Source organism: Typopeltis vanoorti, chromosome 2, assembly GCF_054136105.1.
Source record: "Typopeltis vanoorti isolate ZY-2024b chromosome 2, IOZ_Tvanoo_1.0, whole genome shotgun sequence".
NCBI classification, from domain to species: Eukaryota; Metazoa; Arthropoda; class Arachnida; order Uropygi; family Thelyphonidae; genus Typopeltis; species Typopeltis vanoorti.
The window spans coordinates 14,105,702-14,131,334 of record NC_143550.1 but is presented as its reverse complement, the minus strand read 5'-3'; the positions used below and the strand labels follow the sequence as shown (position 1 = coordinate 14,131,334).

At 34.8% G+C, this 25,633-nt stretch overlaps 1 protein-coding gene across 2 annotated transcripts in view; it reads left to right on the top strand.

Moving 5' to 3' along the window:
* Positions 1–25,633, top strand: part of LOC150108836 (putative receptor-type tyrosine-protein phosphatase mosPTP-1) — a 902,991-nt gene that overhangs the window by 553,816 nt on the left and 323,542 nt on the right. For both annotated transcript variants that reach the window (XR_016549344.1, XM_090403658.1), the window contains exon 7: positions 21,712–21,909. Coding sequence is in view for 1 of the 2 variants with exons in the window: in XM_090403658.1 (XP_090259784.1) it covers positions 21,712–21,909 (198 nt within the window). In the remaining variant the exon portion in view is untranslated. The remainder of the gene's footprint in view (positions 1–21,711; positions 21,910–25,633) is intronic.

The following is a 25,633-nucleotide window of genomic DNA, read 5'->3' as shown; positions in this document are numbered from 1 at the left end:
CATAACTTCTTGCAATTCAGGGCTATATAAACATCTGCGCCGTCGGCTGTACTATCCGAAACGAGGACATCGATATTTTCACAGCTTCCCATGACTCTATGGCATATTTCGCTTTCTACATAGGAATACGGGAATAGCTTTCCCGCTCACCTTCGATTCCTTGTTGTGGCATGAGGATATAAGCCATATCTCTCCACTCAGGAACACCGTGAAATCCACTAGAAAACCAAACTAAAACCACCACGACTATCCAAACATTTCTTCTCCTCTGGCAAAAGGCAAAAAGGCCTCAAGCCTCCTTGACTATCTAAACGTCTTCTCCAAAAACCAAAAGAGCCTACCTTTTCTCTGCCTCGAGGGGGAGGTTACCAACCCTTTTATAGCTGCTTCCCTAACAGCGCCCTTTCTTACTTCTTTCTCCCGCCTCCTACTTGTTTTTTGTCTGTCTACCAATTGGGTAGCATTTTGCCGCCATACGTCATTTTGATCGGCAACTCGTAACGAAGTTTCTATCCGGGTATAGGCCCTAAGCGATATTCCGTTATTTCTCTTGTTAGCCTCTATCTTAACCCCTTTCAAATACCTTTCTCAGAATTCTACTTAATGCTTAATCTGTAGCCTCTCACATAGCGTATTTCATGACTCATTCTTTTCTACTTATGTACTTAACTCTTTCATTCTTAATCGCATTACAACATTGATTCTTAGATAGCCACTTATTTAATACAAATTCCTTGTTTAGTCATAATACATGTTAATACATTCTTTTCTTTTGCTATTTTAACTAAACAATAGACCTTTACATTTTACTCAAGTTATACTGGATGCAAGAATATTTTATTCATTTAATTATTCCTTTTATGCAGGGGTTTTTATTTATGTTATTTATTTTTCATGTTACACCATGATAACTGAGAATGTTATATTCTCAGGATATCAGGTGTAACAATGGTCAAGATGACCCCCCCCCACCCCACCACCACCACACTGATTGTACTCATCCTTTTCGTTCTTTGTCTTTTTCTGTATTTTTGACTTCCTATATTCTTCAGTCTACTTCCTTTTGTGTGTTTTTCAGTTTCCTGTTCTATGGACCACCACCAATGCCATACAACATAATTGCTTTGTAGTGTCACCTGTGGACATCCAAAAAAAAGGGGGATCCCAGCAATATGCATGCACTGCTTTAACCCTTGCTTTGGCAAGGTAAACAGCCTGGATGATCTGCCAGTCATTCGGTGAGTGAGCTCACCTGCAAGGATTAGTGGCATAACAATATGTCTTCTTCTCCATAGTATTAGGACAAGGGGTGGGGGGTCCAAGGATTTCAGTTATGGTATCTGTGATAGCCCTAAATCCTTCATGAAAAAAAAGAAAGCCTTAACTAAGATTAGACACATCATCGAACATAAAAAGTAAGGGGGGAAAAAATTCAACACTTAGTCATATATTCAACAGGTGAAAGTCCTTTGGGGAAATGTAACTCTTCATCAGGATTTCCAAAATCAGTGAATAAATCTGTTCAGGAGACATTCTAAACATTTTTCTCGGGAATGCTCCAAGCAACTAACTCCTTTGAGCAACATATGCTTGGGGAATATCCGGTTCTCATAAAACATTAAGTGTAGCAAATCTCCTCATCTGGACCGCTGAAGAGGAGGTCCAGATGAGATTTTTTCTGAATCAAGGAGTGACAACCCGAAATGACAATCTGTAAGGATGTTAATCTTGTACCAACACCAGGAATATCATCCTTCAGTTTAACATCCCTAAATCTCTATCAATGAAAGTAGTCTATCTCGACTTCTTGCCAGGCTCTACATCCTTTGAGTTGCTTCAAGTGCCAGAAATATGTCCATGCTTAGACCCCCTGTCATTGCTCTGCAATCTGGGGCTAGGATGACAGTAAAAAGCATGAAAACACACTACAAGTGCAGAACACCTGCATGCACCAATTATAAAGAATAAGGAAATCCAGTATACTCCTGAGCATGTTAAAAGTAAAAGGATAAGAAAGAACATTCTCTGTCAGCTGGTGAAGAGGAAGGATATCAGAACTACAGTGAGAAGGTAAAAGTGAAAAATGTGTCCAGAGATACAGTAAACACACACGACTGCTGCTCACCTCTTCCAGGTACATCATCCCTGAATTTTGTGATCTAGTTTGCTTTTGATCAGAACAAATCAAGGTATGTGATCTTTATGACCTCTCCAGAAAACACACTGAAACTGGTTCTGCTGCGTAAAAGTCCTCTGGTTAAAAAAATAGTGGCACATGCACCACCAGAATACAAGGAAAAGCCTCCACATATGATAATAAATAAGAGGATTTTTCTGTATTCCCAAAGTAATCCAAAAATATCAAAATTTCAGTTATCCAAGATGGAGTAGAATTTTGACATCTTAGAGATTTTTCCAGAGGAATAAGGAAAAATTCAAGATCAACAAAAAAATTAAAATTTCCCAAAACTGTAAGCAGATAGATCTACCAAACATAAGTAATTAATATCTTCCTACAATGAAAGTTTTACAGATTTCATTAAAACATTGATACTATCAAGGTCATCTTTCAGGAGCATAACTAGTGTGCTTTTGCTTGTAGGAGACTTGTGAAACCCAGTGAGGATCCCACATTTTTGTATATCACTATCATCTTTTACAAGACAGGCAATAAACCTGTCCATGAAGGAATTGCTATCCTTGTGGACAGTCTTATGCTATTCCTATTAATATCACTTTATTTCTCTTGTCAGAAATTATATTTTTAAATCAAACATTTCTAAATGATATATTTGCAGTTTGGAACTCTTCACTGTAAGTTCACACCACCTTCTCAAAAATAAATAAATAAAATAATAATAATAAAATAAAATATAAAATAATAATAATTCAGTTTATAAATTCGGTCTTCTTTTCTTAGATTGGCTTAACTTAAGATTGCATGTTACAGTTTTCAATTGCAGAAAGAAAACTAACACTGGAAGGTATATTAATGCTACACCTCATCAGAAAGATTCATTGGACTCATGTTTTGTACTCCATAGAAGCACTTTTATAATTGGAATTTCGTCATATTAAATCCACTTTTCTTTTCAATAGCTGTAATTACTAACCTATAAGGTATTAAAAGGGCTTGCTTAAGAATCAAAGCCAAGTAACTGGAAGGAGATCTCCACATCCCCTTTCAGGAATGCAGATAACTGACTGGGACTTCTGACCTAATGTCCATTTCTCACCTTCAGGTAGTGCACCTTGTTAGATATCTACTGGGTACTGAATGAGCGAGGATGGGCTGGCAATTTGAGACTTAGCTGACCAAACTGTACTGTCTGTTGGCTTAAACCACAAATGCATATGAAATCTCAACATGATGATATTTCTTGCCAGCTGGGGCATCACCATTAAACAAGGCTCCCACTGTCTTCATCAGGGAACCGGGCAAACAGTGAAAAGTAATCTACTGGAACAATTCAACATCTAGAAGAAGAAACCTTACATCAGAAGAACTGAAGATAGGAACCATTAATATAAGGAGTATTAATGGAAAGGAAAGCGAACCTGCAGAAGAACTGGAAAAGTACCACGTGGACATAATAGGCATTACTGAGACAAAGAAGACAAAAACAGGTGAGATCTTACTAAATAAGTATATGATGTTATTTTCAGGCAGTAATGATCAAGGAAAGGGAGGAATAGCAATAGCATTCAACACCAAACATGAAGATAAACTACTTGATTGGAAGGCATTTTCAAGTAGAATTATTTGAGCAATTCAAAATGGGGGACACGGACAATGAAACTTATTTGTGCTTTATATTCTATGCAGGAACTAGATTCGAAGAATGACTCTTATTATTTTTAAATAAAATTTATTCAAATGGTATCCCCCCAATAGAATGGAAAAAAGCAATTGTGATTCCTATCTTTAAAAAAGGTAATAGAGATGACCCTAAAAACTATAGAGGTATCAGTATACTAAATTCCTGTTGCAAAATATATAGCAGAATCTTAAATAGCAAACTAATGAAATATTCCGAAAACTTTATTTTAGAAATACAGAATGGATTTAGAAAAGGACAATCATGTATAGACCCGGCCTTTTGTCTAAAATTAATAATAGAGAAAAGAAGAGAATACAATTTAGAAACACATATTGCATTTATTGACTTTGAAAAAGCATTTGACAAAGTTAAAAGAAACATATTACTTAATATATTAAAAGAAAGACAAATACCAAACTACCAAACTATAGAGATATCAGTATACTAAATTCCTGTTGCAAAATATATAGCAGAATCTTAAATAGCAAACTAATGAAATATTCCGAAAACTTTATTTTAGAAGTACAGAATGGATTTAGAAAAGGACAATCATGTATAGACCCGGCCTTTTGTCTAAAATTAATAATAGAGAAAAGAAGAGAATACAATTTAGAAACAAATATTGCATTTATTGACTTTGAAAAAGCATTTGACAAAGTTAAAAGAAACATATTACTTAATATATTAAAAGAAAGACAAATACCAAACTACCAAACTATAGAGATATCAGTATACTAAATTCCTGTTGCAAAATATATAGCAGAATCTTAAATAGCAAACTAATGAAATATTCCGAAAACTTTATTTTAGAAGTACAGAATGGATTTAGAAAAGGACAATCATGTATAGACCCGGCCTTTTGTCTAAAATTAATAATAGAGAAAAGAAGAGAATACAATTTAGAAACAAATATTGCATTTATTGACTTTGAAAAAGCATTTGACAAAGTTAAAAGAAACATTTTATTTAACATATTAAAAGAAAGACAAATACCAAATAATATCCTAAAAGCTATCACAAGTATATATGAAAATAATCAAATACAAATAAGATTAAATCACGAGCTATCATATACGAGAGAGATAAACCAAGGGGTCCAACAGGGATGTCCCCTCTCAGCAACTCTTTTTAATATCTACTTAAATGAAATAATAATAAAATGGAATAAAAATTTACATCAAGGAATTAAACTTTCTTCTGCAGTAAACTTAAACACTCTCCTCTTTGCCGACGACCAAATAATAATTACAAATTCTGAAGATAAACTACAGAAAGCTATTTTAGATCTAAATGAGATATCGAAAGATTATGGTATGATAATATCAACAGAAAAATCAAAAGCTATGGCCTTTAAAGGACAAGATCCAGCAAGAACTAAAATAGTAATAGATAACAAGATCTTAGAACAGGTGAATTCATTTAATTACCTAGGATGTACGATCACATATGAAAAAGAAAAAGATATAAACGTAAAAATTGCAAAATATTTAAAAATAACAGGTGTAATTAACTTTATATTTAAACCAAACCTAGTTCAAAAACAAACCAGACTAAAAGTATACAATACAATAGCCCTACCAGTCTTAATGTATGGAAGCGAAATCTGAACAATAAAACAAAAAGACAAACAGAGATTAACAACAGCAGAAATGAAGTTTATGAGAAAAACTGCAAAGTATACCCTATTTGATCACAAAAAGAAACGAAGAAATTATGAAAGAATTAAACCAAGAACCAGTAATAGAAAAAATTAAAAAATATAAACATAAATGGATGGAACGCGTTCAAAGAATGAAAACAGAAAGATTACCAAAACAAGCCTTAAAGTACAAGCCATTAGGAAAAAGAAAATCAGGATGTCCTCTTAAACGATGACTTCTAAGGCCGGAACAGGCCATGTTAGGCCTAAATCCTTGATATGCATGATGATGACGATGATTCTGTTCCTACAGAAGGTTCTTCCAAGGAAAAAGTGGAGGAATTTTTTGAGTCATTAGAACAGAAAACTGACATAAAGAAAATGAAAAAAGTGGTCCTTTTTGGAGATCTGAACAGCAGAGTAGGAAATGTACCCTACCAGGCATATAGGAACATTTTGGGAAAATTTGGAGAAAAGGCAAAGTTAATAATAACGGTAGTAATTGGTGGACTTCTGCTTAGGACATGGACTAGTCATTATTAACACCATGTTTCAACATACAGATGTGCACAAGTTCAGATGGAGAGAAGACACTCGAAATAAAAGCCTCATTGACCATGCTATTGTTGATAGTGATATCTTCATGCTCGTTCAGGATATAAGAGTATTACAGAGGATTTGAAATTGGAAGTGCTCATTACATAGTACTAAGCAGAATAAAAATGGATATCACATTGAAAAGAACAGTATGTAAGAAAGTTTTAAAAAGAATTAAAGTTGAGCAGCTTTTACTGGTAAATGACTCAACTATATAAACATTATTGAAGAAAAAATTAAACAAATTGAAAACAAGAACCAAACCTTTGAGTCTCAGCTGCAAACTCTGAAGAAGACATTGATGACATAGAAGCTAAAGAAGCAGTCCTGGAAAAGAAGAAAGCCATACCAAAAGTTCCTAGCAAATAAGGCGGCACATGCCCTAAAAGAATACAGAATAAAATGTAAAAGACCTAAGCTACATGTAAAAGTAGATAAACAAAAGTCATGGGAAGACTGAAAGAATTATAGAAAATAAATATCATGAAGGTGGCAAAACATTCTGGAGGCTATGGAAAAAGCCTAGAAATGGAGGAAAAAGTAAAAAGAATTGAAGATGATAAGGATGACATGAAAACTGAAGATATCCTAGATGTCTGGAGTAATTACTTTGAAAGACTTAAATGAAACAAGCAGTGATGAAACTATGCTATATTTTCAAGAGGAATACTTGAGGTAGAAAAAGGCATCATAAACTTGGAATGCCGAAAGGCAGCCAGAGTAGATGATATTCAACCAGAAATGCTTAAGTATGGAAGTATCAAAGTTTTGCAGTGGCTACGCTGCATAATTCACAAAGGACCTGGTCAGAAAGTCAAATTCCCAATGATTGGAGTAGAGTTTTCATAGTACCATCTGTAAAAAAAAAAATTAAATTAAATTAAATTAAATTAAAAAAAAAAACTGCATGTGAGAATTACAGAGGACTTTCTCTACCAAGTGTTCCAGGTAAGATTTATGCAGGCATACTTAAAAAGAGGATGAGGAAGATTGTGGAAGAGAAGCTTGGAGAAGAAGATGCTGGGTCCAGGCCAAATAGAGGTTGTCAAGATCAGATTTTCACTTTAAGACAAATAGTTGAGAAATCTTGGGAATATGACAGTGATCTTTATTTAAGTTTTGTAGATCTGGAAAAGGCATATAGACAAGGTCTCCAGAGAAAAGCTTTTTAGAACACTACAATTATATGGGATGAATGGAACATCATGCAAAGCAATACATAGTCTGTATTTAAGTTGTCAGTCTGCAGTTAGAATTGAAAGAAATACATGAAGATGGTTTGATGTCAAATCAGGGATAAGAGAAGGATGCACGTTATTTCCACTCTTATTCGTCATCTACAGGGTGTTCGGGATAAATTTGACATATTTATAATTAATTATATTTTTCCGTAAGTTACATGTATTAACACACACTTCTCTTCATTTAAAAGTTTGGACCCTTCTTCATTCATATACAAGATGTCAGAAAGGATGGATAGCTGGAACCCACCTGAATCATGGAAGAGAATAACTTGTATCATGATGATTCGTGCCCGCCATCAAAATAAGGATATTACGACTGCTGCCCAATGCTCCCTGAATACAGTAAAATCAATCAGGCATGAACTAGAGACTTGCAATGGTGACTACGAGGATGTAGCAAGAAGAAAGATCCCTAGCAGACGATCTGATTGCGTTCGTACAGCAGAATTCCTCGCAAATCTGCAGGAACAGGTGTTGAAGAACCCTGGCATTGGAATTCGGGCTTTGTTCGTGGAGTTGCTAACTGTAGTCAAGCCCTGGATAACAAGGGTAGCCAATGGTAGGCCGTATGTATGGCAGCAGGATTCGGCCCCTTGCCACACCTCTGGGAAAAGTCAAAAATGGTTGTCTGAAAATTTCTACGACTTCACCAGTCCAAATGTTTGGCCTCCAAACTCCCCAGACCTTAACCCCATGGATTATTTTGTATGGGGCGCAGTTGAAAAAGACACCAATCGCACTTCCAGTAATACAAAAGCCCAGTTAATGGATAAAATTAAAACAGTTTTTGCGGCCCTTCCCAGGGAGACTGTAGCATCAGCTTGTTCGAGGTTCCGAAGCAGAATTGAAGCTGTGATCGATGCTAATGGTGGTTATTTTGAGTAAATCTTGTTGATAGTATTGTAATTAACTCTGCCTGTAATGTTTTTTTGTCAATTCATTAAATTTAATAGATACAAAGAAGATTTTCTTTTTCCTTACGAAACTGTCAAATTTATCCCGAACACCCTGTATATGAATCACATTAGGAAAGAAAGTGTCATCAAGCCTAATATTAGAATTGGAGATGTTAGACAGCTATTTGCTCTATGCAGATGATGTTGTACTTCTAAACACACCAAGCACAAGTCTCCACGATTCACTAACTAAACTGAATAATATCTGTGAGAAATTTTGCAATAAAAAGACCAGAACTATGAAAATAGACAGGAGCACAGAAAACTTCAGCTGCATTCTGAATGGAGATCTTCTAGAAGAAGTAAAATATTTCAGCTATTTAGGTTTTTAGTTTAAATAGCTGAATAAATTTATATAGAATAAGAGAGAGAAGTTAGCCAAAACATATAATTATATAAAGCTTGCAGTATATAAGACAGTGTTTAAACCAGTTTTAAGTTATGGATCTGAGAGTTGGATTAGAAATAAAGCACTTGATCAAAGACTAGAGATCACAGATATGACAGTTCTGAGAAAAATTAAGGGAGTGAACTGATGGCATCAATAGCAGAATTATATTAAAAATGAAGATATTAATAATGAAGAAAGGGATTTGACATTATTAGAAGGTAAGGATTTATGTTATTAGGAAAGGATTGACATTATTAGCATTCAAGAATGTGTCAGCAGAGCTAATCTAAGGTGGTGTGGCCATTAAATAGAATGGGTGAAGAAAGGTTAGCAAAACAGGTGTTTGATGCCAAGATGGCAGGAAAGAGATCCAGAGGAAGATCAAGGTTTAGGTGAATTGATTCAGTCAGAAGTGCTTTAGAAGCCTTGATTAAGTCCTGTGTCATTACCCATCTCCTTGCATTGACATTTTTAAATTACAGGTAGTCCTCGACTTATGACGATTTGCACTTACAATGGCCAAAAATTATTATTAAAAATTCTCTAATTTAAATTTGCCTCTAGCATGTACAATATATACATATATCACATTGCTTTTGTATTTTTTTTTTTTTTTTTTGGTGTCGAGGCTAGCTGGTGAACGGACGTGCTATCGGAGAGCTCCTGAGAGATTTGTGTTTTTTGTTGATTTATTGATGTTTTGGATTCAATTTAATGGACTTAAGTGTGTAACTTTGGTATATTATTGGAGCTTTATTAGCGTGGTTAGTGTACTAAAGTGTTTTATAACATAATCTATGTCGGGAAGTCGCCGCTAGATGAATTCGTAATGTGTCATGTTCGTGCAAGCTCCAGATAAGATAAGTATCATTTTCAGTTATCGATACAAATTACTTAATATTGTGTAGTTTTGTTTTTTGTTTTTTTGGGGTGAAAAGAATAGCAGCAGTATATCGCATTGGTGGAACCATACTCCAGGAGATTGATGAGGCCAGGGATTTGGGAGTGTTGGTGGATAGGGAGTTGAAGTTTAGGGGGCACATTGCAAAAGTAACTAAAACAGCTCACCAAATCACTTGGCTTCTGAAAAATACTTTAACATGCAGAGACGAACAAGTTGTTGTTCCTCTGTATCGAGCCTTGATAAGACCCCATCTGGACTTCTGTGCCCAGTTATGGGCACCAGGGTTTCTTCGTGATGGGGAGGAAGTGGAGAGGGTCCAGAGACGAGTGACCAAGATGATAGCAGGTCTGTGGAATGAACCTTATGAGAATAGATTGAAGATTTGTGGGTTGCAGAAATTGGACGATAGGCGAAGGAGGGGTGATATGATTGAGACATTCAAATTACTGAAGGGTTTTTATAAGATTGATCCAGAAGATATTTTTGAAAATATGACTGGTGGTGGGAGGACTAGGGGCCATGCATGGAAGCTGGGCAAGAGCATGGTTGACAAGGGTGTTAGAGCTAGGTTCTTTACTTGGAGAGTGGTAAATGAGTGGAATAAGCTTCCAGAGTCTGTTGTGGGTGCTACGACCGTGAATGAGTTCAAGGCAAGGTATGATAGATACTGTGTGAATGTTGAATAGTTGTTCTTGACATGATGTTAGGGCCTCCCTCGATGAGTCTGTCGACTTCTTGGAGTTTCCCGGAACAATAATAATAATAATAATAATATGTATCGCAGCATCGCCATTAGTCGACACGCAAAGCCTATCATCAATCAATACGCAATAGCCGTCACAGCCTTTGGCACGTTAGGTGCTAATCAACAGTCGAATGTTCGTTTCTCTCCTTGCAATTTTTGTATCTCATCGTAACCCTATCATCATGTCCAGCAAGAGAAGTAATACTACTGATGAAAATTTCAACATAAAAAAGAAGGCGAGGAAAGCTAAGTTTAGATGTTAAAATGAAGGTCGTTAAAGAACATGACAAAGGAAAGAAAGTCGGTGAAATAGCACGAGAAGAAAACTATCGCATTCAACTGTTTCAACAATTATAAAAGGTAAATCAAGAATAATGGAAGCAGTTAATATGAAATGTACAATTTTAACAAAAAAAAAAAAAAAAGAGAGAAGGGCCAATTTATGAAATGGAGAAGCTTTTAATGATATGGATAGATGATCAAATCAACAAGAATATTCCTCTCAGTTTGTTTACAATTCAGACAAAAGCATGCAGTGTATTTGACAATTTAAGGAAACAACAAGAAGATAAATATGGCAAGCATACATTTAACACTAGTAAAGGTTAGTTTTATCGATTCAAAAGCTGATTTAACTTATATAACATACGAATAATGGGAGAAGCTGCTAGTTCCAATTTTGAAACTGCAGAAATTTTCAATAAAAATCTGAAAGAGATGATGAAAACTATTTGCTAGAACAGATTTTTAACACAGATGAAACCAGACTGTTCTGGAAAAGAATGCCAGAACGAACAGAGAAGCTACATCGGTGCCTGGTTTTAAGGCATTTAAAGATAGGATTATGCTTCTTCTTCTTGGAGGAAATGCTGCTGGTTTTAAATTAAAACCATTTCTTGTTTGCCATTCACAAAACCCCAGAGCTTTGAAAAACATTGACGAGAATAAGTTGCCGGTTTACTACAGCAGTAATCTTAAGGCTTGGATGACATTGTTTTATTTGAAGACTGGTTCTTAAATTGTTTTATTCCAGAAGTACGTGCCGACTGTCTTAAAAATTTTATTGCTACTGGACAATGCTCCAAGGCATCCTCTTCGCATTGCCGATTTTAATGAAAATATAAATGTGATGTATCTATCACCCAATACAGCTGTGATTCAACCTATGGATCAAGGTTCAGTTGCTACATTCAAGACATATCTGAAACCTACATTTTCTCAAGCGATGGACACTATAACATTACGCTATTTTTGGAAAAATTACGATATTAACCAGTGTATCTAGAACATTGGAACTTCATGGAAGGAAGTATCAGAACAATGTATGCGAGTAATTTGGAAGAAGTTACTACTGCAGGAGACACTCGAGGAATACAATGAGCATAGTATGTTAGAACAAATTGGTGAAGAAATCGTTGAAATTAAACTGGATCTAGAAATCAATATTACCGATATAGAAGAATTAGCAGATCACGAAGAAGGTGAACTGACTAATCAAGACTTGATTTTCCAAAACAAAAGAGTTGTAGAGGAAGAAAGGAATAATAAAGAAGATGAAGAGAAATCGCTAAAAAAATTTACTGTAAAAGGATTAGCTGAAGTATTTTCTAAACTAAATCAAGGACTTCAGCTGTTCGAAAATATGGATCAAGACACTGATCGCTTTGAAAAAGTCGAAAAGCAGTCAGACGTTATCGCAAAATATATGAAGAAAAAAAAAAAACCAACAGACAACATTAACCAATTTTCTGATTAAAAAAGCTACTCATGATCGTGAGAAATACTCATATCGTCCAAATGAGTGATAGTTAACATAAACATAAACAAAAACTTATTAAAGATGCCGTTAATAAGTTTTTGTTTATGTTTATGTTAACTAATATTTAATCATCATCAGCATCAAGTTCCTGCCATGTACCCTCAAGGGGTATACAGCATATGATAGTACTACCTGGAAAATTTACATCATTACTAACTTTCTATCTACAATTTTCCTCCAGATCAGTCTGTTACTTGACAAGACATGAATATTATCAGATCTTATATTTCTGTCATCTAAGGCACTTTGTACCCTATCAAACCACCTATATCTTGGTCTTCCTCTGAATCTTTTTCTGCCAACCTGGCATTGTTTTGCCAATCTTTCCTCGCCCATTCTGTTTAAATGACCATACCACCTGAGATTAGCTCTGCTAACGCATTCCTGGATGCTGACAATGTCAAGTTCTTTCCTAATATCCTCATTTTTAATATGATATTGCCATTGATGCCATCTGTTCACGCCTCTAATCTTTCTCAGGACTCTCATATCTGCAGTCCCTAGTCTTTGATCAAGTGTTTTATTTCTGACCCAGCTCTCAGATAAATAAGTTAAAACTGGTTTGAACACTGTCTTGTATACAGTTAATTTAGTGTTCCGACTAATTTCTCTCTTATTCCATATGAATTTATTCACTTGACTTCCTACTATACCAGCTTTATTGATTCTGTTGTCTATTTCCATATTTAATTTACCATCTTCACTAAAAATCGTGCCTAAGTAGGTGAAATGTTTTACTTGTTCCACCGGTTCTCCGTTCACAATGCAGTTGACATTTTCAACGATTCTGCCTATTTTCATTGTCTTTGTCTTTTTATTGCTGACCTTCATACCATATCTATTACAACAGTTATTCAATTTAGTCAAGGAATCTTGCAGACTCGTAGTGGATTTATTGATAAGTATAACATCGTCCGCATAAAGCAAAGAGCTGACATTAACATCTCCAATTTTGATATCATGTTTAATACCACTTTCCTTCATAATGTGATCCATATAGATAATGACTAACATAGGGGATAATGTACATCTTTGTCTCACACCAGATTTAACATTAAATCATCTTCCTGTACTTCCTTCAATTCTAACTGCTGACTTACAACTCAAATAAAAACTAATTATTGCTTGATATAATGCTCCATTGATACCATATAACTGTAGCATATTGAATAGCTTCTCTCTTGGTACCTTATCATATGCCTTTTCCAGATCTACAAAACTCAAATAGAGATCTTTGTTATATTCCCATGATTTCTCCACTATTTGTCGTAAATCCTGATCCTGACAGCCTCTATTTGGCCTAAATCCAGCTTGTTCTTCACCAAGCTTTTCTTCTAGAATTCCTCGCAACCATTTCTCAAGTATATTTGATATATCTTACCAGGTACACTCAGTAGGGAAATATCTCTGTAATTCTCACATTCAGTTTATTTACCTTTTTATATATGGGAATGATGAGAGCTCTACTCCAATCATCGGGAATTCGTCCCTCTGTCCAGGCTTTCTGAACTATGCAGTGCAGCTACTGTACGACTTTTATACCACCATACTTCAGCATTTCTGGTTGAATATCATCTACTCCTGCTGCCTTTCCACATTTTAAGCCTTTGATGGCTTTTTCTACTTCAAGTATGGATATGTATTCCTGACTGCATGCCTGGTCAGTGTTTTTTACCACTGTGCTGTCATCACTGCTTGTTTCATTTAGCAGTTTTTCAAAGTAATTACTCCATACTTGAAGGATATCTTTTCATGTCATCTTTATCATCTCTAACTCCTTTTTCAGTACTCTTTCCACCATTTCTAACTTCTTCAATAACCTCCAAAATATTTTTGCCACCTTCTTGATATTTATTTTCTATGTTCTTGCCAAAGTCCTCCCATGACTTTTGTTTAGCTAGTTTTACACAGTCTTTAGCTTTCTTACATTTGTCTCTGTATTCTCTAAGAGCACAAGCTGACTTATTTGCCAGGAACTTTTGATATGCTTTCTTCTTTTCCTTCACTGCCTCTTTAACTTCCTGTGTCCACCATGGAATTCTGATTTTTCTATCCTTGCAGACAACCTCACCACATGCCTCTCTGGCAGAATCAATCAAGCTTTTCTTCAAGGCTTGCCACTGAATCTCAAAACTTTGGTTCCTGTTCTCAAACTCTTTAATTTTTTCTTCAATAATCTTTGTGTATTTTAGTGTACAGTTCACATCTGAGAGCTGTTCAACTTTTATTCGCTTTAAAACTTTTTTACATGTTATTCTTTTCAATATGAAATTCAATTTTATCCTGCTCAAGACTAAATAGTGATCACTTCCAATTTCAAATCCTCTGTACACTCTGGTGTCCTGCACAAGGGAGAAAACATCACTATCAACAATAACATAGTCAATGAGACTTTTCTTATTTCTTCCCTCTTCTCTCCATTTGAATTTGTGCACATTTTTATGTTGGAACATGGTGTTAGTAATAACCAGTCCCAGTCTTGAGCAGAAATCCAACAAATATTTGTCATTATTATTAGCTTTGCTCTTTTCTCCAAATTTTCCAATATATTTTTGTATGTCTCACAATTATTTCCTACTCTGCTATTTATGTAATTATCAATGAGGTATCAAATCATCCACCAATTGGTGAAAGTGACCATGAGGTGATTACTTGGGTGGTTGCCAGCAGTGCAAGGACCCCTGTGAAAAAAGGGTATATGTGGAACTACAAGGGGGGTGATTATGAAGAGCTCAGGAGACAGCTTGCAGGTGTAGCATGGAATGAGGAGTTAGCTGGAAAAGAGATCAATGCAGCTTGGGGGATTTTCAAAAAATATTTAGTGGATGCAATGTCTAAATGTATACCACGGGTGAGAAGGTTAAATAAGTTAGGTGTGAGATGGATGAATAAAGAGATTAAGCATGCAATACAGAGAAAAATGGCATTGTGGAGGCAGCATAAGAGAAGTGGAAGTAACCAATTTCATGAGTTCTACAAAGACCAGGCAAGGAGAGTGACTTGGTTGGTGAGAGTAGCTAAAGAGAGGTATGAACAGCAGTTAGCTAATGAAGCTAAAAAGAATCCTAGGGAGTTCTTTCGATATGTAGCCAGCAAAAGAAAGAATGATTATGGAAGGATGACATTGATTGGAGGAAATGGTATAAAGACAGCTGTTGCAGAATGTGTGGTGGAGATACTTAATGAGCAGTTCATAAAGATCTTTCAATCTTGTGAATGTGACTTCATGGAGAGATTAAGAGCAGTTGATGATGGGGAGGAGAGACTGACTGTAAGTGAGCAAGAGGTGTTTGGGGAGTTGAGTAAACTAGATCTAAATAAGGCTGTGGGACTTGATAATATATCACCGCGTATTCTGAAGGAATGTGCCAGAGAGTTGACACCTGCCTTGACATATTTTTTTAATACGAGTCTTGCACTTGGTCAAGTCCCTAAAGAGTGGAAGGAGGGCAAGATTGTGCCACTTCATAAAGGAGGTGATCGAACTCAAGCATCAAACTATAGGCCTATCTGTGTGTCGGGTGTTGTGGTTAAGTTGTTGGAGAAGCTTGTGAGAGCTAGAATCCAGAGTTGGGTTGACAACAATGGTATAATCTTTGATGGACAGCATGGATTTGCTAAAGGGAGGTCGTGTTTTAGTAATCTACTTACTTATTACAATAAAGTGACTGCTTCCTTGGACAGAGGAGAAGGATACACAGTAATATACTTGGATTTCGCAAAAGCTTTTGATAGAGTGCCTCATGATAAGTTGACAGTCAAACTAGAGCAGATGGGGTTGGATATTAGATTAGTGCATTGGATTGGAGACTGGCTATCTGATAGGTATCAACAAGTTGTGTATGGGGGTGCAATATCCAGGAAAAGGAAAGTCACTAGTGGAGTGCCTCAGGGATCTGTTTTAGGGCCATTACTATTTAACTTGTATATTAATGATATTGGCGAAGATTTGGATGGAGATATTCAGTTGTTTGCAGATGATGCAAAGTTGGGAAGAACCATAAAGAGTAGTGAAGATGTTGTGGCCTTGCAAGAAGACTTGAATAAATTGAGTGATTGGGCAAGCAAATGGGGGTGTGAGTTCAATGTTGCAAAATGTAAGGTTTTAAAATTTGGAAAACAAAGATGGGATGCAGAATTTATGCTTGGTAAGAATATATTGTTGGAAGTAGAGGAAATAAGAGATCTGGGAGTGATAGTGGATAAGGATCTAAAATTTAGGGGTCACATCGCCAAAATTGTGAAGACAACACAAAGACTTCTGGGAATGATGAGGAGGACACTGACGTGTAGAAGTAGGGAGATTCTTGTTCCATTGTATAAGGCTTTGATTAGGCCACACATGGACTATTGTGCCCAGATTTGGTCACCTGGTTTTCAGAAGGATGAGGAGATGTTGGAAAGGGTCCAAAGGCGACTGACTAAGGTAGTTTCTGACCTCTGGAATGTCGAGTATGAGGAAAGATTGAAAAGATGTAATTTGCAGAGACTAGTGGAGAGAAGGAAGAGGGGAGATATGATAGAGACCTACAAGTTGGTAAGGGGTTGCTATAGGATCAATGGTGGAGAAGTTCTACAGCGAATAGTGGGAGATCAGGGGAGAACCAGAGGTCATCCCTGGAAACTGTATAAAGAGGGTGTGAGTAGGGGAGTGAGAGGCAGGTTTTTTTCGTGCAGAGTTGTGAATGATTGGAATGCCTTGCCTGAGAGTGTGGTGTCTGCAAGGAGTTTGAATGTGTTTAAGACCCGGTATGATGAGATGTGTGTGAGATAAAAGGACCTCCTAGATGAGTCTTTGACTCCATGAGGTCTTGTTTAATAATAATAATAATAATTTAGATCCCCAACAAAGACCAACTTTTCCTTTTTCATTGTGTCAGATGCTTTCTCTAAAGCATTAAAAAATTCCTCCACTTCTATCTTAGTAGAACCTTCTGTGGGACCATAGGCACAAATAAGTCTCATTGTCCAGTTCCCTATTCTGATATTTGCCCACATCACTCTACTTGAGACTGCCTGTCATTCAAGATTAGCCTCGTATTTAGTGTTGAATACAATGGCTACTGCTAATTTTTTCCTTGATTGTCCTTGCCTGAATATAACATTTTGTATTTATTGCTCAGAAAGATCTCACCAGTTTTTGCCTTTTTTGTTTCAGTCACCCCTATTATGTCGACCTGGTACTTATCTGATTCCTCAGCTAGCTCCATTTCTTTGCCATTCAGGCTTCTTGTGTTGATAGTATCGATCTTTAAATCTGGTGATGTTGAGTTGGGGTGTTTTTTCAGATTTGTTCCAGTAGCTGACTTTTCGCTGTTCACCCTGGTTCCCTGGTGAAAACAACGGGGGCCTTGTTTAACCGGGCGATTCCCGAGCCGGCATGAAATTTTCTCATGCTGTACCATCATTTTATAATTTGGTTTAAGCCAATAAGAATTACAATTTGGTTGGCTAAATCCCAAATTGCCAGCCCATCCTTTTTCGTTCAGTATCCAGGTAGATACCCAACAGGGTGCACCACGAGACGGTGAGGATTGGACATTAGGTCAGAAGCCCTGGTCGGTTCTCTGCATTCGTTTAAAGGCAATGTGGGGGTCTCCTCTCAGTTATAATGCTTTGACCCTTAAGCACCCCACTGATATTTAAAGGAATTTCATATTAAAGTAAGTGCACTATTTTTGATATGTATTTATGTATTTTTTTCTTAAATTTTCTTTCTTAATTTATAAATGTTTATGTGAGTTTATACATTTTTAACTGTTTTAAGTTCAAGAGAAACCTAATTTATGAAAATATAACAGAAATCAAACAAATCAAGAATTTAAAAAAGTCCTCGACTTACGACGGAGAAGTTGGAACGGAATCCTGTCAAGGGCTACCTGTATTCAGATTCAAATGCTTGTGCTGGTTATTTTACAGGAAGAATGTAGAAACAACTTCTCTTCATCCAGTCATAAAATTGATACAAATAGAAAAAAAAAAAATCTTTAGTCCACCCATGGTACAAAGTGTACTGTTTCGCAATAACCTTTGAGAGCAACATAAAAAAAAATAATTTGAAAATAATAATAAAAAAAAAACCTAGATAGGACCATGAAGCCAGTGTTTGGGAAATGGTAATTTTAAAACCACCATCAGTCTATTTGTTGTATACTACTTTAAATCCCATCCTAAAGGCATCATGATAGGATATTACTAATTTTAAATCCATTACAATTTTGAACTATTTTCACAGTTACGTGACTTGATGGTGTTTGATAATTTTGGAAGTTAATACCGTTTGAAAGTTAGTGTGTAAAAATGATTTGAGTTGTTGATAACCTAGACACGAAAATTATGCAGGGTATGCTACCATTTATGACAAATGCCAATATATATATATAATATTTTTTTAACATATTCCTTGAAAACACTGTTGCATTTATGCTTTGTGTTGTACATAATAAAATTGATGTAATAAAAAAGAGAGTTTGTCAGAATTTGTTAATCATCCAATTAATGACTGGTTAAAATTACAACAGTCATTTGACTGTTGTAATTTTAACCAGTCATTAATTGGATGATTAACAAATTCTGACACTCTCTTCAGCCACTGTCTCAAGATAGTCAGTTACTGCATTATATTTCCAGAGGCATTGTTAAGCACAACTAGCATTAATTATGTCACCCATTTCTGCTAAACCTACAGCAAACAAATCTGAGCAACAGCTGCCCAGTGTCCTTTTGTAGCTGAATTGCTTTCACTAAACAAGCTAATCCCAGTCATCTTTCATTCCATCCATCAGTTTTAAACTACACGGAAGAATAAAATATATATATCATGAGATGAGATGCAAGCACACCTGAACCCAGCTAGTTTTAAGAAGCGTTTTGTGTTAGTGTTTCATGAAGCACCAACTTGAACATGAAAAGTTGGATATTATCATGATTAGAAAATAATCTGATTATTCTTATTAAATTCATAATATATTCATAAAAGCCTCACTAGATTCATGTTATTATTTTTCACTAGATTATTTTTTTTAAATATGTAAGATGTTTCAGAGAACATATTAAAGCTAGTATGAATGCTCACAACACAGCCTTTTATTGCCATATGCTGATTTCTAAATTTTGGAGGCTATTTTTCATAGTTGTCAAATTTTCTTTTGTTTCTGCTTTCTGTTCACTATATACTTGAGAGAAAGGAAAATGACATAATTAAAGATTAAGTGGATATAACTTTTTTTTTTTTTTAACAACTGAATTTCATGGACATCTTCAAATCTATAGTCAGGAAAAGTTAACAAATAAAAATAGAAACAGACATTTGAACTTGTCACACCCTGAACAGTTCCGACTGAGTACACTGCAGGTGTACTGAGTCAGAACTGTTCCATCATTTTTGCTTCACCTAATGATCACTTTTCTTTTTCCTTTTATTTCTGTCCTCAGGACAGGTTGAGTCCCTTATGGATAAGAGCCTTCTACCTTTCTCTGTCCAAAGCAAGCGTTTTCATATGCCAGCAGCTTTGAAAGCCCATTGCAGTTCTAAGGACTTTATGCCATGTTAATTTGGGCCTTCCCCTGAGTCTTGTACCCTCTATAGTGCCCTCAAATACCTGATAAAGAAGTTCATCTGGTTTCATTTGCACAATGTGGCCAAAGGAACAGAGTTGATGCTTTTTAATTGTGTTAAGAATTGTTGAGTTAGGGATATTCAAATCTTGCAGAACTTTTGCATTAGTCTTATAGTCCAATGAGTTCTGTTTATTTTCTGAAGCATTTCATTTCAAAAGCCAATAAGTTCCGCTCTGCTCCTTTTTTTTTAAGGTCAGAGTTCTGCCTCGTAGAGAGCTTTTGGTACTATTATCCTTTCATATAATTTTATTTTGAGAATTGTAAGAATTTTGTTGTTTTCCAAATTTTATTAAGTTTATTCATCATTGATCATGCTATGGAGAATGTGTTTTATTGATCCTCTGTCATTTAAATTTGAAGTCAAGTAAGCTCCTAGGTAATTAAAACCATTAACCTATTCTATAATTTCCTGATCAAGTGTTATATGTATATCTTTCTGGTGTCTTCCAATTTTCATTATCTTTGTTTTTGAATTTATAATAATAATATAATTTCTACAGGTTTCTTGTAATTTTGCAAGCTGGTATTGGAGATTTGATTTGTTATCTGTATAATTACTACATCTGTATATATAATATATGATTGGTCTTCCAGTGACATATTATTACTAACTATTATATTTATATTTTATATTCACAAAGCGCCACCTAAGTAGCTAAGGTTAAATTTCCTAAATTTATTTAATTATTATTATTTATTTATTTATTTTTTTATTTTTTTTTTAATTTATTTATTATTAATTTATTATTTATTATTAAGTTATTTTTAATTAAATAAATTTAGGAAATTTAACCTTAGCTACTTAGGTGGCGCTTTGTGAATATAACAGTTATTGTTTAATTAGCCTTCTACCTGTACTGATGATGCCTGTGATACTCAGGTGAAAATTCTATGAATAAAGAATAATTTACGTTATTATAATAGTTAGTAATATGTCTACTCACGGTATTTCCTTACTGAAACTTAATGACATATTATATATACATATTTTTTTTTCATACTATATTTATAATTTTGTTTTGTGTTTTTAATTGAAATCAAAAGTGAAATAACAAATTTTTAATAAATTTTAAATACTAATTTTCATTGAATTCCACCCAGTCAGTGCAAAGTTACTACTATAAGTTTAAGTTATGTTTCCAAAAATTATGAGATAGTAACTAAAATTTAACCATGTGGGCATATACCAGTATATATATCTTAAATATAAAATTTTATTAAATTCCATCTAGTTAGGATGGGGTTATTGTCATATATAATTTTTAAATAGTTTGCTCTTACAAAAGGTCCAAATGAAACAAAAATTGAGATGGCTTCTCAAATTTTTGTAAGTATTCCAAATGCAAAATTTCAATCCCATCCAACCACAGTCCAGGAATAACTTGCATATGGTGGATATACAAAATAAATCTAATAGGTACTTACTCATTTTCACTTATAACTTGTTACTATATTACTGTCAACTATCATTTAACATTTGCAGTAAACATCTGTAGTAGTTAATGATGCTAACAAAACCAACACATTCAACAATGCTAGTTATAATATTAGTTAAGTTAATAATTTTAGTCACTCCAGTTTACACAATTATGTATACCAAATCTTTCATTAATAATTATTGATTTCTAATTACTTATTCATCATTCATATGTCAGCTGATATTATTTAATATACTTTCCACCTGTAACATATATCTGTTTCAATCTTAAAACTGTGTAAATTGTCAGTGTAACATAACCCCTAAGTGAAGGTTATTCTATATATTTTCCACTAACCATAAAAAAAATGAACTTATCTAGTTTTTTAACATCAATAACTTTTCATTATGCCCAGTCTAGTCAAGTAGATGGCTATATTCATAATGGTCTTCCATATATAAAAATTTTTTTTCCCATTAATTAATGATAAATTTTAAATATCTCATTTAAACATCATGTGTCACTTTTTTTTTTTTTTTTTTTTTTTGTCTTTTTAGCTCCTAGTCGTCCAAGAAATTTGACCGTAGTTAAAGTTACTGATACATTACTTAAGTTAAAATGGCAAGAACCAGAATCGCCCAACGGAGTGATTCAAGGTTATCATGTATATCTCTTAAACTTGGCACGTAACCTCACAGAAATGAGAAAAGTGTTCAATCCACAGCCTGTAATGGAGCATGTGCTCAATAATCTCAGTAGGTACCTCTTAATTATTGCTTTTTTTTTTTCACTTTACACAATAGTACCCACACAAATTTTACTATGACTATTTCTTAAGTTCAATTGTTAGATATTTTTCAAAATATGTTAAGGATAGTTTTCTAAATTTGTAATCAGTGATATTTCTTGTTCTGCAAAGTACCTTTGTTAAAATCTGTTAATTTTATTATTGCTTACTATTTTACATATATGTGCTCCTCTATATTTTTCATATTAATATACCTCTTAAAACTCATTCAAAGATAAATCTTAATTCTTGTCTTGTTTAACCCTCAACTATATCCCTTGTCTGCTGCGCCTTTGTTGTAATCTTTCGTGGCCTCTCCTTCAATCTTAAATCGTGTGCAAAGTCTTCAGACAAGGAGAATTCTTCCTGATCTATAAATTCTGGGGACAAGTCCTTTTCAGAATCAAGAAAATTTATTTGTTTAGCTGTGGCATCTTGATTCCTATACAAGAGAGAGGTTCTTGTCAGGGATTTGACCTACAGATTATCATGATTCCAATAAATATCAACGTTAAACAAGCCCTTACTAATATTTTTAAACAGCAGTCGTAACCATTTCCCACGTTTTTACTTATACAGGTTCGATATTTTTAGCAGATGGTGCATTGGCTTTGAAGATCATACACATATTTTGGGTTAAGAAACAAAGAAATTTATTCATTCTAAAATACAATACATGATAATCACAACTAAGCTAAATGAAGGTCCCTAAAATTAATTATGCAAAAATTAACAAACAAGATCTAGTTCACAATAGGTATCTCTCATTAGGTGATATTAACAAATCCAAACTGTCCTTAACCCGATTACTTAACACAAATATGCAGATTTTTTTTTAAATAACGAAACCTGTGGTGAGATCATAATTAAAAGAAACGCACGTATTAACCACAGTGAAAATTATTTAATTGTAAATATTTCATCCTAAGTATCTTAGGACATCATCAGTACAGTAAACTTAAACTACTGTACTGATGATGTCCTAAGATACTTAGGATGAAATATTTACAATTAAATAATTTTCACTCTGGTTAATACGTGTGTTTCTTTTAAATATGTAGATGAATGTCTTACTTCTTCCTCAATTAATGCACATACAACACATCGAATTCAAACTAACCTTAAACTAATGACAATTCTTGTAACTCTACACTTCCATAACTACAAAGATCCTTAATAATAATTAAGGGGGATACAAATCCCTTGTTGTTCAATTGCCAGTAAGCAAAACTCTAAGATCATGAACTACGAATCTATGTGTTTCATATATACCGAAAAACTATCGGCGAATCCAAGTGTTAATGACCACTTGGTAGTACAACACCAAGGCAACTTGAAGCAAAGGTGGAGCAAGCTCCCTCACTATCCTTGATATTTTCTCATAATGTAAAACACAGCCCCTAGGGGATGTAATACTGTAATTACATTATGAGGAGAGGTCACTACCCAGACCGGTTTCAACCTTTTTTGAGGTCTCATCAGTGAGTAGGTAGACCTGGAATATCACAAGGTTTAAGTGAAAAGAACTTACATACCTTTATTATATGAATGCCATAAAGGTGTGTTTGTATATTATAACATAAATTGAAAGCCAAATGGCTATTTTTCTGGCATTCTTAATAATAATTAAGGGGATACAAATCCCTTGTTGTTCAACTGCCAGTAAGCAAAACTCTAAGATGGTGAACTACGAATCTATGTAGAAAGTATTTTTAACTTGGGTATAATTATGTTAAAGATACCAAGCAATTTTAAACCTGGTTTTACTCCATTTTTTCCCAAGCGAGCAAACAGACAAAATGTCAAGTTTGCGCCTGCAATTGATGCAAGACTAGCTGATCCCACAGGTAGTGCAAGACCAAGGCAACTCGTGGTAAAGGTGGAGCAAGCTCTGATCACTAATCTTAATATTTACCCTTAATGCCAAAACACATCTCCAAGAAGGGGATGTATGATGTTTTGTATTAAAGGCAAGGGGCCACTACCCAGACCAGTTTCGACCTTTATTGAGGTCTCATCAGTGGGAGCCAGGCTAGAAATACCAAGATTTAGTAATCCAGAGCTTATAAGTATTTTACCAAAACAAGTTACCATAAGGTGTTTTAACCTTATTAAATAAAAATCTCAGGAGGAGATCTAAATGTAGGAAGTATTTTTAACATGGGTATAATTATGTTAAAGATACCAAGCAATTTTAAACCTGGTTTTACTCCATTTTTCCCAAGTGAGCAAACAGACAAAATGTCAAGTTTGCGCCTGCAGTTGATACGAATATATACGAATAAATACGAATCTATGAGTTTCATATATACCGAAAAACTATTGGCGAATTCAAGTGTAAATGACCACTTGGTAGTACAACACCAAAGCAAGTCGAAGCAAAGGTGGAGCAAGCTCCCTCACTATCCCTGATATTTTCTCATAATGTAAAACACAGCTCCTAGGGGATGTAATACTGTAATTACATTATGAGGAGAGGTCACTACCCAGACCGGTTTCAACCTTTTTTGAGGTCTCATCAGTGAGTAGGTAGACCTGGAATATCACAAGGTTTAAGTGAAAAGAACTTACATACATTTACTATACGAATGCCAGAAAAATAGCCTTTTGGCTTTCAATTTATGTTATAATATACAAACACACCTTTATGGCATTCGTATAGTAAAGGTATTGCAAGTTCTTTTCACTTAAACCTTGTGATATTCCAGGTCTACCTACTCACTGATGAAACCTCAAAAAAGGTTGAAAGTTGCTATTAATGTCTGAAATCACTGACACTAAATTGCTTTTTTGATGTCTATCATTGAATCAGATAAATTTCTTTCTCTTTCCATTCCTAATTTATCATCATCATCAAATTCCTGACACGTATCCTCAAGGGATGTACAGGATATGATAGTACTACATGAAAAACTTGCATCATTACTAACTTCCTATCTACAATTTTTCTCCAAATCAGTCTGTTATCTGTCAGGATGCCAACACTATCAGATCTTATATTTCTGTCTTCTAAGGCACTTTTTACTGTACCAATTCACTTGTATCTTGGTCTTCCTCTGGGTCTTTTTCCTGCCAACCTGGCAGAGAACACTTGTTTTGCTAAGCTTTTCTCTCCCATTCTGTTTAAGTGACCATACCACCTGAGATTAGCTCTGCTAAGACAATCCTGGATTCATAATTATGAGTAGTAATTTATAGATGTAGATTAAGATATAGATGTCACCTCTCATTCAAGAATCTGCAACGCCTACAACAAATAAATGCCATTTGTGGTCTTGGGTAAAGAGCGAAGTAATCAGTTGATTACTTTGTTCTTCTGCTAATCAAAAGTGAAATATTTCACTTTTGATTAGCAGAAGAACAAATATATAGGGGGGTGGGGGTATAGACATCAGAGGGTGGTGTATGGTGGACTGGAATCAAGGTGAATGAGAATGAGTGTGACTAGTGGAGTGCCCCAGGGCTTTGTACTAAGACTACTTCTCTTTAATTTGTACATTAATGATATAGTGGAAGATTTGAAGCACCGTTGAGAAAAACCAAGGTCACAAGTCTACCAAGTCATTGCAACATGCAACAGTCATGCAACATTCTTGCAACAGTCATGCAACATCATGCAACAGTCTTTTGGGATTGCTGAGGAATTCTTTGATTTTCTTCAAGAAAAGGAATACCACCATGAATGCAGAATA